Raw genomic sequence first — 13,728 nt, 5'->3', positions numbered from 1 at the left:
GGAAGATATCTAGGCAGGTGTTTCCGCCTCTGTCTTTGGCCATTTGTGGGGTTAGGAAGGTGCCTTCTGGGAAGAGGTCTCCGAAGGAGTGGATATTGACCTTGTCAGCCCAGATTAAGAATACTTTTTCATTTGTGAGGGGGATGCCTGGAATGAATCTGATTGGCAATAGAGGGGAGTATCTTATATTCACGCCGTATTTAATGGCCATCTTTTTCCAGATTGTGTAAGTGGACAGGACCGTGTTTAGCTTGTTTTGCGGGACTGGGATTTGACTTATAATGACGGCACTAAGCAGGTCAGGTGAGGCCAGAGCTCGTTCCACTTGGACATGCGGGCGAACAAAATGGGTCATGTACCAGTAGCACAGGAACTGAGCCTGGGCCGCCCAATAGTATTTTTCAATATCCGAGAGCGCAAGACCGCCCTTTGACGTTGGTAGAACTAGTGTGCTATACGCAACACGTGCAGTTTTACCTGCCCACAGTAGTTCCAAGACTGCAGTCTTGACTTTAAGGAGAAAAGATTTGGGGAGGAGTAGCAGGATATTTGTGAATTGATACAGAAGCTTAGGGAGGATGACCATTTTTGTCAGAGACCCTGCCCCATAGCGTTAGCAGTAGCGTTTTTCATCTATGTATTCAGTCCTGTAGGGAGTTCAGCGTGGAAACATAATTATCTTTATATATCTCGTGGTGATTACGTGACATGTAGATACCCAGGTAGCGCACTTTCGAGTACTCCCATTTAAAACCGTGATCATCTGTAAATTTAGTTGTGTTGGGGGTCAGGGGAAATACTACAGATTTAGAATGGTTGATTTTAAGACCTGACATTTGGCCAAACCTGATCACTTTGCGCATTACAGGATTGAGGTTCTCTTGGGGGTTGCCGACGAACAGTATAACGTCGTCAGCATAAAGAGAGACAATCAGTCTGTGGGGACCTAGTTTAAGACGTCTATGTGTTTGAAATTCGCGTAGTCTCGAAGCTAAGGGCTCCATAATAAGGGCAAAGATCAGGGCAGAGATTGGGCAGCTCTGCCTCGTTCCGCGCTCTAATGATATGCTCAAGGACCTAGTGTTTCCCAGTGTGATATATGACCGTGGGTCATTGTATAACAGAGATACTAACTTAATGAAGAAGTTGCCAAAGCCCATTTGTCTAAGCGTTGCCAGCATGAATGGCCATTCTACAGAGTCAAACGCTTTCTCGGCGTCAAGCAGTACTGCTATTGCCTGTTGTGATGGGTCTAGGGCCTCAATAACGCCGAACAGTCTTCTGATGCCATGGGTAGTGCTGCGGCCCGGGATAAATCCAGCTTGATCTCCAATGACTAGAGCCGGCATAAGAGGGAGAAGCCTTGATGTGAGAATTTTGGCAAGGATTTTATTGTCCAGGTTGATCAGGGAAATCGGCCTGTATGATGCACATTTGTCTGCAGGCTTGCCGGCTTTGTGCAGCACTTTTATATTGGCTTCACGTAGTGTGGGGGGAAGGCTTCCACGCTCAATAGATTCCTTGTAGACGCGGAGCAGGAGAGGGGCCAGGATAGGCGCGTGGGCCTTGTAAAATTCTCCGGTGAGCCCGTCTGGCCCAGGCGCCTTGGAGTTCGGAAGGGATTTTATTGCGTGTAGAATTTCTTCCATTGTTATTGGTGCGTTCAACGGTTCTCGCAGGACTGCCTCCACCCAGTACAGCTCGGTGTCGTCAAGATACTCCTGTAGGGAGTTCGTGTCCGGGTTACCCCTGGAGCTGTACAGGTTCTGATAGAAGTTACGAAATGTGTTAGCGATGTCCACTTCTGAGTATACCAGCTTCCCTTGCATGTCTTTAACGCATTCAACGCGAGTTGGAGTTTTATCTATTGATAGTAGATGGGCTAGCAGTGCGCCTGGCTTCTGTCGCTCTCCATATTGCCGGATCTGATGATTACGACTGAGGAATTTTAGTTCTCTCTCGGCCATCTCCCTGAACTTCAGAAGTTCTTCCTTTAACTCGGCCTGGATTTGTGGGTTTGGTGCTGCGGAGGCTCTCAGCTCCAGGACTTTTAAGCGTCGCTCACTATTTAAGAGTTCTTTACGGATCAGTTTTAATATACCGTTTTCTTTGGATAGTCATATGCCTCGTACAAAGCATTTTAGAGTTTCCCAGATGGTGCTGTTCGAGTCCACAGAGTCTTGATTTGTCTTGATGAAGGCTATTATTTCTTGGCGTAGTTCAGCCACGAAGACTCCATCCGAGAGGGAGCCCGGTTTGAATCTCCAGTTTAGTCCAGGCACTGCTGTGCCTGCTAGGGAGACCTCAAGGTGACCATTGAGTGGTCAGAAAATGTGCATGGCAGAATTTGACACATTCCCCAGGAGAATGGACAGTGGGTGGACGCTATGATGTAATCTTTCCGGGAGCTGGTATTATGAACGGGCGAATAGAATGTAAAGTCTCTCGCATCGCGATTATGATGTCTCCATGTATCAAATAGATCAAATGTCTGGCATATTTCTCGAACTTGAGCGCTGGCTCTGGACGGGTTCCCGGTTGTATGGTGAGATTTATCGAGTTTGGGGTCAATTGGCGTGTTACGGTCTGCTCCCCATATAATGGTCGCTGTGTTGATCTTTCCCAGTTGGGACATCACCCAGTTAAAGTTATCAGGACCATCAGTGTTTGGAGCATAGGAGTTCACAATCGCGACTTCCTTCCCTGCGATTAACCCTCTCACCAGCAGGGCCCTCCCCTCAGAGTCTTTCTCCGAGTCAATTAGGCAAAAGTTCGTCCTTCTGTCTATTAAGATGGCAACTCCTCTGGCATAGGAAGAATACGATGAGAAATACATATGACACCCCCAGGACTTGGCCCAGTGAGGATCTGATGCTGGCAGGAGATGGGTTTCCTGGAGAATGGCGATGTTGATTTTGTGTCTGCGGAGATACTGGAAGATATTCCTATTTTTCACTGGCTGGCTACCGCCGTGAATGTTCCAGGTTGCGATTTTTAAATGTCTTTGCTGCCATCTCGGGGAATAGGTAGATTCTTACTTGTCAGGGGGTGAGGGCGTGACTGGTATCTTGATCCATGTAAGCATCTGAAGGACTTGGCTTCTGCTCGGTCAGTGATGTGGAGAATGGTTGCAGTGGAATGAGAGCGGGGGAACAAGATGGCTGTGCTGAATTCGATTCTTCCCTTCATGTGAGCAACCCCCAACTGGTCCACGGTAAGCCCCCCTTTAGGAACAAAACGGTAAACATTGCTGCGCTAGGGGCGCAAGTAGCCCACCAAGTGGGTACCAGGCTCCCTTTGACAGTAGGATTTTCATCCTGTGGTGATTAGCATAAGTAAGAACAGTCGTGTGCTGATATCACTCGTCCATTGCTGGAGTGATAGGTTACGGCGGGTCTCTCCTCATTCGTTCTTCGCGTCGGGGTCTCGGATTGTTCCGGCTGGGTCTGCAGCCGGCTCGATCTAGATGTTCGCTGGCTTTCTCCGGAGTGTTGAAGAATTGAGCCCTCCCTTCATGTTGAATTCGGAGCTTCGCCGGGTACAACATAGAGTAGAGGATGTGATTATCCTGCAGCCGCCGCTTAACTGTTGTGTATGATCTCCTCTGCGCCTGCACTGCTTGGGAAAAGTCTGGGAAGAACTGAATGGGGTCGCCATCGTATTGAAGTTTCCCTTTGTCTCTGGCCGTCTTGAGTATGGCATCCCGGTCTTTATAATTTAATAGTTTTCGCTATGATCGGGCGAGGGTTTGCGCCTGCGGGCGGTCTGGCGTTCGGGATTCTGTGCGCTCTTTCTACCACAAAGAGCTGAGACAGATTCTCTCTTCCGAAGAGTGCTATGCATATCTGTTCGACATGATCCTCCATTTTACCCTGAAGTTGTTGCTCCCTCACTCCGATGATCCTAATGTTGTTCCTTCGGGCACGGCCCTCTAAGTTCTCATTTTTGGTGCACACTGCCAACGTCCAGGTTGGAAACACGTTGCTCGACGCTGTCAACTCTGTCTGCGTGCTTGTCAAGGCGATGTTGGAGTTGGTCTACTTTCACCGATAGGGTGTCTAACTTGCTCCCCAAGCCGCTGATGCCGGCTTTTAGGTCCATCAGGATCTCTCTAATATCGAAATGTGGGGTCTGCTCCTCCACTCGTGCCGCGTCTGGCTTTGGGGATTCTGATCTGCTGCTGGATGTGGGTCTGTTCAGGGAGCTGGTTTCAAAATTCAGTTTTTTCTGAGTTTTATCTGTTTTCCTCTTAATGGCCTTGGGTGAATCTTGTGGGATAATGCTAGGTCTTACTTGTGTTGACCGGTGGTGTCGCTTGGTTGTGTTCGAACATCAGAGGTGCCTTGTTTGGGTTAACGGAGGGACTGTACAGTTCGTTTTGTGGGTGTTACAGGGTGCGGCAAGTGGGGCACAGCCACTGTGCCCGGCGGCGGCTTTGGGCTGGGCGAGTAGCGCTGGCGTTCTTCCGACAGGATTTCTATGGTTGTAGCAGATATGAGGAAAGCGCGTGTTCTTGGAGGGGTTTAGACTGATGCTCGATTTAGTTTGTGCTTTTAATGCTGCTGCAAACCCAGGGGAGGACCCTTGGCCGAACTGATGGTTCTCCTTCTCTCAGCCACTCTGAAGGGCAATAATGGGGCACCTCTCGGAACTTGCCGCATTCCAATTGGCAAAGCAGCGTGGATGCTGAGTTCATGTAACAAAGATTAGGGTGCTTGGGTTTGTCTCCTGCACTGAACAATGCATCCGTGGGGAGAGACCACTAATTTAAGGGTTCTAACGATCGAGGCTGACCGGCCCTGGGCAGACTATTGATATGATGTCCTTGGGCCGGATGCAGTAGGTCTGTGCCGACTCCTCAATTGTTGCTTGACACGGGCAAATCTCTCCAGCGTTATAACGGATCTGACCGACCCTGGGAATGAATATATTGAGCCGCGTGTTGCGGAGTGGGCCGTTGGCAGGCAGCTCTGAACGCGGGTCGTCCCACCGTATTGCGCACCAGGCCCGCGCTGCGTCGCTTGTCGTCTCAGCTGTTTGCCTTCACTACGACCGTTGTCCCGGTGAGGTTCAATATGCAGCGGCTGCCGCTGGGGCCCGCTCGCAGCTGGGGCTCAGGGTCTGGTGGCCCGGGTAAACTCCGCCCGTTGCGGTCCGTCGAGGAGGGCCCAGGGAAATCGAGCGCATCCCGCCCGGAGACCGCGCGGGGGACCGCCTCCACACCAGAGCGGCTCTGTGCTGGGACGCTCCGCTCCCACGGCCGGTCATGGAGGATGTTCGCCTGGAGCGGGGGGAGCAGAGCTCTCGCACACAGCAGCGCACTCCTACCTGCGCCACCACTTAACCTCAACACCCCGGGACGTTGCGCAGCCGGTCTCGTAGCAGGCCGCCGCAGGGACGTAGACCTCTGGGTCTCTCGAGTGCTGGAGACGCACACGTCCACCCGCCCTCTTGAGCGGCACAGTGCACTCTCCGGATAGGTTGTGTTCTCGCGGGAAGCCCGTCTCTGCCGGCGGCTCAAATCTGCAGGGGACTCTGCTTACGCTGTCCGTTGGTCTGTAGGTCCTGGATCTAGAGCTCACAGATCAGGCTATGGTTGGACGGCATAGACGAAATGGGGCTCAAATCGATCAGCAGGATGCCGTGGACGTGTACACCAGCAGGGTGGGATTACGTTGGTCACCACAGGGACAAGATGTCGCAGGATTCATTAGAGCCACACAGAGCGCCCTCAGGAAGCCGCCATCTTGGGTGGCTCTCTAGCGCCCTCTCTCACAAACACAGGGTATGCCCACGCAGGCTCAAGTGCAGGTACAAAGCGGGAAAATGACAGGAACTCAAGGTACAATGAGCATGCTTCAGGCATCAGCGCAGATGACAATGGTGGGCAGTAACCCATTTACGTCATCCGCGAACACTTTTTCCCAATAGGGGTGCCCACGAGGAGTGCAAGTGTGTCCTGTTCTGGCAGTAACTGAAGACCCGGAGGAGGAACCGGAGGTAGCAGTTCAGATAGGACAGAGGGGGATTTTGCATTCTTATAGCTACTGGGGCAACCAGATAATTCATAAAGGAAGAAAGATTTCCATTATCTAACAAAAGTTTGGACACACAAGGCTTTTCTAGGATATTTTGAAAGTTCCTCTGACAAAAGATTTACCCTTAACAATAGGGACGTAGCATATTGTAGCAAGCACCTTTGCTGCATTCAAAAGATACTCCCATCAATATTCTAGGGAGGGACCTACTCAGCAAATTGAACACCACAATTTCATTCTCAGGGAACGGGATGGTGTGCACCACACCGGGAATGTACCCGGCCCGGGTGGCAATACTGAATCAGGCATACCATGCACACGGCACAATGAGAGGGATACCTACACACATAGAGGTGCTTGTGTACGGGGTACACGTGTTGTTGGGATGGTTGCCAGGGATTGAGGGGAAGGTGTTTCGGCTGTCCAACAAATATCTGTTCAGATCTCAGTGTCCCTCCTCAGTTAGCTCAGGCACACACACTCTACTGTACTTGGAGGAAGTGGTAGTACGGAAAGACATGGTTATACTGGTTGCAACTGATGAGAATGATATTTATTGGCGATCAATATTATGTATCGATCCCACACTGACATTGACAGGAGTAAGTGACACAGAGTTGCTTGCAACAAAAGATAACGAGAAAGGAAAGGTAGTGTTTCAGTTGAGCATACCTTGTCCAGTACACAAACAAGAAAGGGCAGTGCCCCAGATGATTGAGATAACAAAAAAGAAAGCACAGCATTTTCAGGAAGATTTGGAAAAGGTACCCAAGGCTTTTTGGACAACAGGACCCCATGATGTACGAATGCCTAAAGGAGCAGTACCCATCAAATTAAAATAAGGAGTACTGTTACCAATAGTAAAGCAGTACCCTCTTTCATCAGAAGCAGATGAGGGCATATATGAGACACTGCATGCTCTATGGCAGCAAGGCATAATACGGGTGGGCTCATCACCTTCAAACAATGCTATCTATCCAATTAAGAAGGCAAAAGGATGGGCATGGCATTTTAGCCAGGATTTGCGTCCTCTAAATGACATTATTGAGACAGAGTATCTATTGGTTCGTAACCACGAGAATTATTTTTGTAACATTACAACGGAGGCACATTATTTAACTGTAGTTGACTTGAAGAATGCCTTTTTCTCCATTGCACTACACCCAGACTCCAGGTATCTCACAGCCTTTATGTATTGCGGGACGCAGTCCGAACATATCAGAATGCCCCTGAGGTACTGTGAGGGGCCTAGCATCTTCAACAGAGTGATACAAATGGACTTTGGAATTTGCAGGTTGCTAGCACAGTGATACATTACGTTGATGACCTGTTAGTGTGTAGCACGATAGAAGAGGAGTGTAGAAAGGACTCAGTGACACTAATGACACTGCAGGCAGACAAAGCATACAATGTGGACAGGGAGAAATTGCAATACTGTCAAAAAGAGGTGGTATACTTGGGTCAGATTGTGTCATTAGACAGGAGAAAATTAACTGCAGAAAGAGTAGATGCCATACACAAGACTCCATGGCCAAAAACAGTGTAAGAGGTGCAGCAATGTTTGTGCTTGTGCAACTATTGCAGAACATGGGTTTTTGATTATTCCACATACACCAGGCCATTGTTGCAAGCACTAAAGGAAGCACAGAAAAACACTCATAAAATGGACAGCTGAAATGGGCGAGAGTTTTGATGAGCTAAAACATGAGTTAGACATGCACCATTGTTAGCAACTCCCAATTACAAAGACAAGTTCAACCCATTCTCACATTCAGATGGAAAGGTAATGACAGCAGTAATGACACAGAAGAAGGGTCAGGGACACAAACCACTTGCATACTACAGTGGGTCACTGGATTCAGTAATGCAGGGACATTTCCCATGTGAGCAGGCACGTGATGCTGCTGCATTCGCTGTTGAGAAAGCTTCCGCAATAACTATGGGGTGCCCAGTAGTTCTGTACGTGGAACATGCATTATTTGCCATATTGCCGAAAACAAAATCAACACTGACAATGCAGAGGTCTTCAGGGTACAAGGTAATTCTAACCAACCCTGCACTATAATGGGTGAGGTGCAGAGAAATAAACCCAGCAGAGTTAATTGCAGATTATATAGAAGAAGGGTATTATGTACATGACTGTGCAACATGCAATGGCCGAAGCAAAGGTAACCCCCTAGTTAAGAAAGAAGTGATAGAAGGGGGGCATTATTTTCATTGATGGATGTTCCAGCATTGACCAGACCATGGTGCAAAGGCATTTAGGTTGCGCAGTGGTACGGCAAAGACAAGGGGTACACAAAGGGGAGGAATTGATAGTGTACTCACAGACACGCCTGCCAAATAATTTTTCTATCTAAGCAGCTGAATTAGTGGCCCTGATTGAAGCACTAAACATGTCGGAGGGCCAAGCAGTGAACATCTTCTCTGACTCATATAAGGGGATTGGGTGGGGGGTTGGGGTGGGTGTTGGATTGGGTGGGGGGCTGCAGGGGGATTCCCCCCACATATACATCCTAATTGACTGTTTAAATTCAGTCAATTGTGCAGAAGGTCAATCGTAATTCGAACAATTGTCATTCGTACAATTCGTATACAACCTGCGAATCCATCTAACACCTTGTTGGTTGTCTTTAGAAGATCCCAATAGAAAAGAAGAACAAGTACTTTACTGAAGCTCCATCTTTACACAAGTTACCAAATTCACCAGCTCCTTTCCACTATCAGCCACTTGCTCCCTAGAGTTATTTCACATATTCTCATGGCTGGCGCTTATGGCAATTGCAGGCGTGTGGCATTGGTGGTTATGGGCCACAGTGATATCATTAAACCCTTTTAGAATTTTGAATTATTCAGGAGTCACATCGACTGAAATAATTATTCAGATGGTGATGGTCTGTGGAGAGACAACGAGGACTAGTATTACAGGTAAGCAACCTTATTTGAAGGAAATTGCATACTAAGGGTTAAGAGTCCTGAAAAAAAGTGTCATGCTCATATTTCTTTCGTTCATCCTGGCACAAATGACAGTGACCTTATGGAATCAGAATGTATGTTTATTATTTGGCTTAAGTACACTGAAGTGACTCATTTTGTTTATGATGTTTTTGTATTAGGTTCAAGGCAAAACACATCACAAGCACATATTTCTTCCACCTCAACAAAAAAGCCCAAATGAAGAAAGCAGTCTTCATAGTGGAAGACACTGTGATGGAAGCAGGGAATCTATGGACAGAAATGATAAAAACTTCTATTTTAGAGCGGATGCCAAGAACCAACTCTTTAAAGCGGGACAGCATCAAAGTTCTGGGGAGGCGTCCGATCACAGTGAAAGTTTTACTTCAGGGAGCCCAAGCGGCACACCAAGAACTGGCTCTTTCTGCTCATCTCAGAGCAGCAGCCCGGCTAATTTGGCACAATGCACCGTGCAGTCTAAAATGGAACTTTTAAGCCAAGAAAAACTAATTAAAACACAAGAAGAAGAGACTAACGTTGATACAGGATTTACAGTGCTGCTCTCCGAATGTTGGCCATTACCGCTTGTGCGGTTTTCAAAGGAATTGCACGATAGTGTTCCGAATCATGGTAGGGCTCAAAACCTCTCATCAGGTGAAGTTGGCTCAAGAAATAACCGAATGAGTGAAAACCCTTCCCATAACTCTATCGATGCTATCAACAAATATAAAAGCTGTGGAACCGGAACCTTACAATTTAGATCGCAGCCTACTTCAAACAAACATGGAAATAGGGTAGAAGAGGAGGAAGAATTTTTTATTTGAATTTAAATGAATGACACACTCATTTGAAAACTAATAAGTCAATGTACTGTTCTGGAATTAAATATTGCCCCATTATAGGGTGTATGGATCAAGCTGTAAATCTGTTGTAAGATTGTATACAGCCTAAGTCTTCATACTGTATGATTCTGATATCTTATTATATCTCATCCTTTTCCTTTTTTTATGCCAAGGACATTTTTGAAGTGTAATGTATGCTGCACTTTATGAAAAAGGTAATAGCAGTGAATTGATCCTGTTGTAATATCCACTGATTAAAGATGAGACCAAAATGCTGTATATAATGAGAACAGTCTAAAACCCACATGCTATAGCTTTTCTTGGAAAGCTTGATCTGTTTACTTCATAGATTTCACTCTGTTCGGTTTTTGTCATCATATTCAGCAATTGATCAGATCCTTTAAATCATTTCTCTCCCAGCCAATATGAATAGAAATTGGACACTACAACCCCCCTTCACTTAAAGAGTAACATCACCATCAACCCATTTTTTCAATCCATCATTTGGGTCAGCACACCACATCAGAGGGAAGCTTTTCAGCTACAAGAAGTTAATGTACCTCACCGTCGCTACTACCTACAGTGCCAATGTAATTTTCAACTTCTTCGGGACCACTTAGGGTCGCTGAAACTGGAAGCGTCCTCTACACAGTCATTCATCAACAAGGCTTTTTTGTAATCTTCTCCCCTCCTTGTTCAGCCAAAATCATTGATCCTTGAATGTCTGTAGTAACCAAAGTTACAGCGCTGAAAGCTGGTATTGCCTTGTTCGGTAGAGGCTGCCACAACAGCAAGCATTCACTTTCTTTGAGCAATGCCAGTTTCCCTCTCCTCCTCATGTCTGCATATTTCTTGTTTTTTCTTTATTGTTGGTATCCCTCTCTCCCACCTCAATTAAACCATTTCCGTTCTCATATTCTCCTGGTATGTGAGGGGTACCAGTCCAAAATTCCAGTTTTAATATCAGTTTTGAGATATATGTCCCAGTTGTGCTGTGAGGGATATTTTCATAGTTTGTGAGTAGTTGACACAGAACTTGCATGAATGAACCGTTGGTAATGTGACATATTTGCAAAGTTCTCTTAAGATTTGCCATGAATCTTTCAACGGTTCCATTAGCCAGTGACCAAAGAGGTGTGATTTTCTTGTGGTGCGACTGTAAGCATTCAGTGAATAGTGCAAAGTCTCGACTGCTAATTTTTTTTTACCACTCTCGGAATACCATATTCAGCAAACATCTTGTTGAAAGCTCGAATTACAGCATGTGACACAGTCTAGGATTTTATTTGAAGGTCCGGGTATCTGAATAGCTTATGCATGGCTGCTGGCACATACGCGCTATTTGAGAGGGGTCCAAATAAATCAATCAACCTCCACTTCGTCCCAAACGGCTAGAGGCAAGCTTGTCATTTGTAGAAAATGTATGAAGGGGCTAAGCTTTTGAAGACAGAAGAATTGTTTAGTACATATTCTAAAAGAGTGTCCGTCTCGTGGAACCATTCCTTTTGATTTAGCAAATGTTTTGTGGATACGATTCCCTGGTGACCTTCGTAAGCCAACTGAATCATATTGTTTTGCAGAGATGTCAGCACTAAGAGACTGATATGTTTTAGAACAATTTCATGCGCTGTGACAGAGAGGTCATCCTTTATTAGTGCAAATGTCTTTAATGCCGCTCATTCCATTGTTGACAGTTCTGCGTGCTTGTCTTGTGAGCAATGTCTAATTAGTAATCTTGTAGAAGCAGCCCCCATCTTGCTATTCGGCTTGTCATCTCTGCATTGTGCTTGCCATAGATCATTATCAAAGCTTGATTGTCGGTAATGAGGGTACATTTTTGTGGGTATCTCCCGTTTACTGCGCATACCATTTCTGCACAGCTGAAAATGTCGCATAGATTACAACTCTATATGCGGAAATATGGGGGGGGGTTACGGTATTTAGTAAAGTGGAGGGATAGTGTGGGGGGGTTTCAGGGTTCCCAGCATTTATTTTCACATAGATTTGTTGTAATGGAAGCAACATTTTCAGCTGCACAGTAATGAATGCAAAGTATTCACATAGATCCAATTTTGTGCCATATAGAAAAAGCTGGTAGGGTTTGTACGTCCATACCACTGCAAGGTTTTCTTTCTATGCCTGTGAATAGACGTGTTCCGTAGAACTACGACTGCAATTTGGATTCGCTACTCGTTCTTGTGTCTTCATTTTGTACGGAGACAATTGACAAAACCTATGGCGTGGGGTGGTGAACTGGTTCAATGATGTCTTGTTCCAGTAAAGCTTGGCTTACCTTTTCATCTTGTTGTTGTATGTTCAGTGCTATGCTTCGGTAATGTTGTCTGGCTTTTAGCTTACCCAGACATTCAACTATTGAGGGAAAAACTTTCATAACCATTTCTTTGGCATTTGTGATATATTCTGTCATGAGGTGATATAGGATATCTATCAACCCTATTTGCACAACGGACTTAAAGCTCAGAATGCAGCCTCATGGGGCTTCTATATTTATGATGTAAATGTCTACTTAAGCATGCTTGGCTTTGTATGCGCAGGTCAACGAAAAACACCTTTGCATGGAAGTGCCGATGTAGAGCTGCATGGGTAAATGTCTATGTAAAACCCCCTTAGGGCTGGGGTATAAGACATACATTGTTGTGCACCTTACCAAATTACTTTTACTGTTGCTGCTCCATTGTTAATGAGGAATTCCACTGGGTCCCCATTAATTTGTAGTAGTAGACTTGGGCTGTGTGCAATAGGAGCAGGATTAGCCACGGCGAACACGTAGCCACATTTCCTTTCACCACCAAATGAGGATTCAGATTCTTGAGGATGAGGTGGCGCAGTCTTGGATGTATCCGATCTTTTTATGTGACCGGGCACTGGATTTTTCAAGAATTCTTTGCAAACAATAAGGGAATATACGTCATTGGTCTGATGAATGATAGATCTGTTTCAGAGATTGGTGTCGTTGGTCTGTTGAGCATTTGCGATATTAGGTCGATTGTGCGCTGAGTGGCCTGAAGGGATAGTTTCCAGTTACGTGTGTCTGTGGTATCAGATTATACAATCTACATTAGGGATGTAACGGTATAACGGTATACCGTTAAAGATACCGTGAACCACTTAATTGAACAATAATAACCGTCACATTGTTTATACCGGTATACCGTTTATACCGTTAAGTGTGCTTTTCAATCTGATTTGGAAAGGCTGCAGTAAGCAGGTGCTGCGCAGTCTTGGTCTTGCACTGTTGGATGTGCCGTCTGCCAAGTAGTTTCAGTTGGCACAGTTTTTAATGCCATTCCATAAACCACACGTGCCTGACACACAATCAATATGTTAGCAATAGGAAGAATAAATACAGTTCCAAGAAAGAAAAGGGTTTACTTTGGGTTGGCGGCTTTGGGGTTTATATATTTATAATGGATGTTTTCTAAACATATGACAATGGGGGATTTCCATGATTCTATCATTGAATTTACATATAATAAGGCACACCTCAAAATTCACTCATCTCTGTGGGCAGTCCCTGCTGCCATACCAAAGGGTAACATGTCTGTGATTACTGAACACCTTTTGGCCCACAAGTAAACTAAAGGCAGAGAGAGAGAGAGGCAGAGAGAGAGAGGCAGAGAGAGAGAGAGAGGCAGAGAGAGAGAGAGAGAGAGAGAGAGGCAGAGAGAGAGAGGCAGAGAGACAGAGACAAAGAGACAGAGACAGAGAGAGAGAGAGAGAGAGAGAGAGAGAGAGAAAGAGAATATGCAAACAAGCGTATACTACCATCAGCCTCCATTGATCTGTGGCATGCAGGTTAGCAAGATGGCAACATGGTCATCTTCACCAGTAGCCAGTGGGGGAGCTAAAAGCCTAAATCATCACTTAAGAAA

The 13,728-nt window shown here is 46.0% G+C and overlaps 1 protein-coding gene across 4 annotated transcripts in view; it reads left to right on the top strand.

Annotated features, from left to right (window-relative positions):
* The window catches only part of FAM124B (family with sequence similarity 124 member B), a 271,679-nt gene extending 261,572 nt beyond the window's left edge, over nt 1-10,107 (top strand). For 3 of the 4 annotated variants that reach the window (XM_069618169.1, XM_069618170.1, XM_069618168.1), the window contains one exon: nt 9,155-10,107. In XM_069618169.1, coding sequence (XP_069474270.1) covers nt 9,155-9,817 — 663 coding nt within the window. In that variant the 3' untranslated portion in view covers nt 9,818-10,107. The remainder of the gene's footprint in view (nt 1-9,154) is intronic. The other variant, XM_069618171.1, reaches the window with a different exon arrangement.
* The last annotated feature ends 3,621 nt before the right edge of the window (nt 10,108-13,728 follow it).

This window comes from Ambystoma mexicanum, chromosome 10, assembly GCF_040938575.1.
Source record: "Ambystoma mexicanum isolate Mex_15411 chromosome 10, UKY_AmexF1_1, whole genome shotgun sequence".
NCBI classification, from domain to species: Eukaryota; Metazoa; Chordata; class Amphibia; order Caudata; family Ambystomatidae; genus Ambystoma; species Ambystoma mexicanum.
The sequence above is the reverse complement of the archived record's forward strand: the minus strand, read 5'-3'. Positions and strand labels throughout refer to the sequence as shown.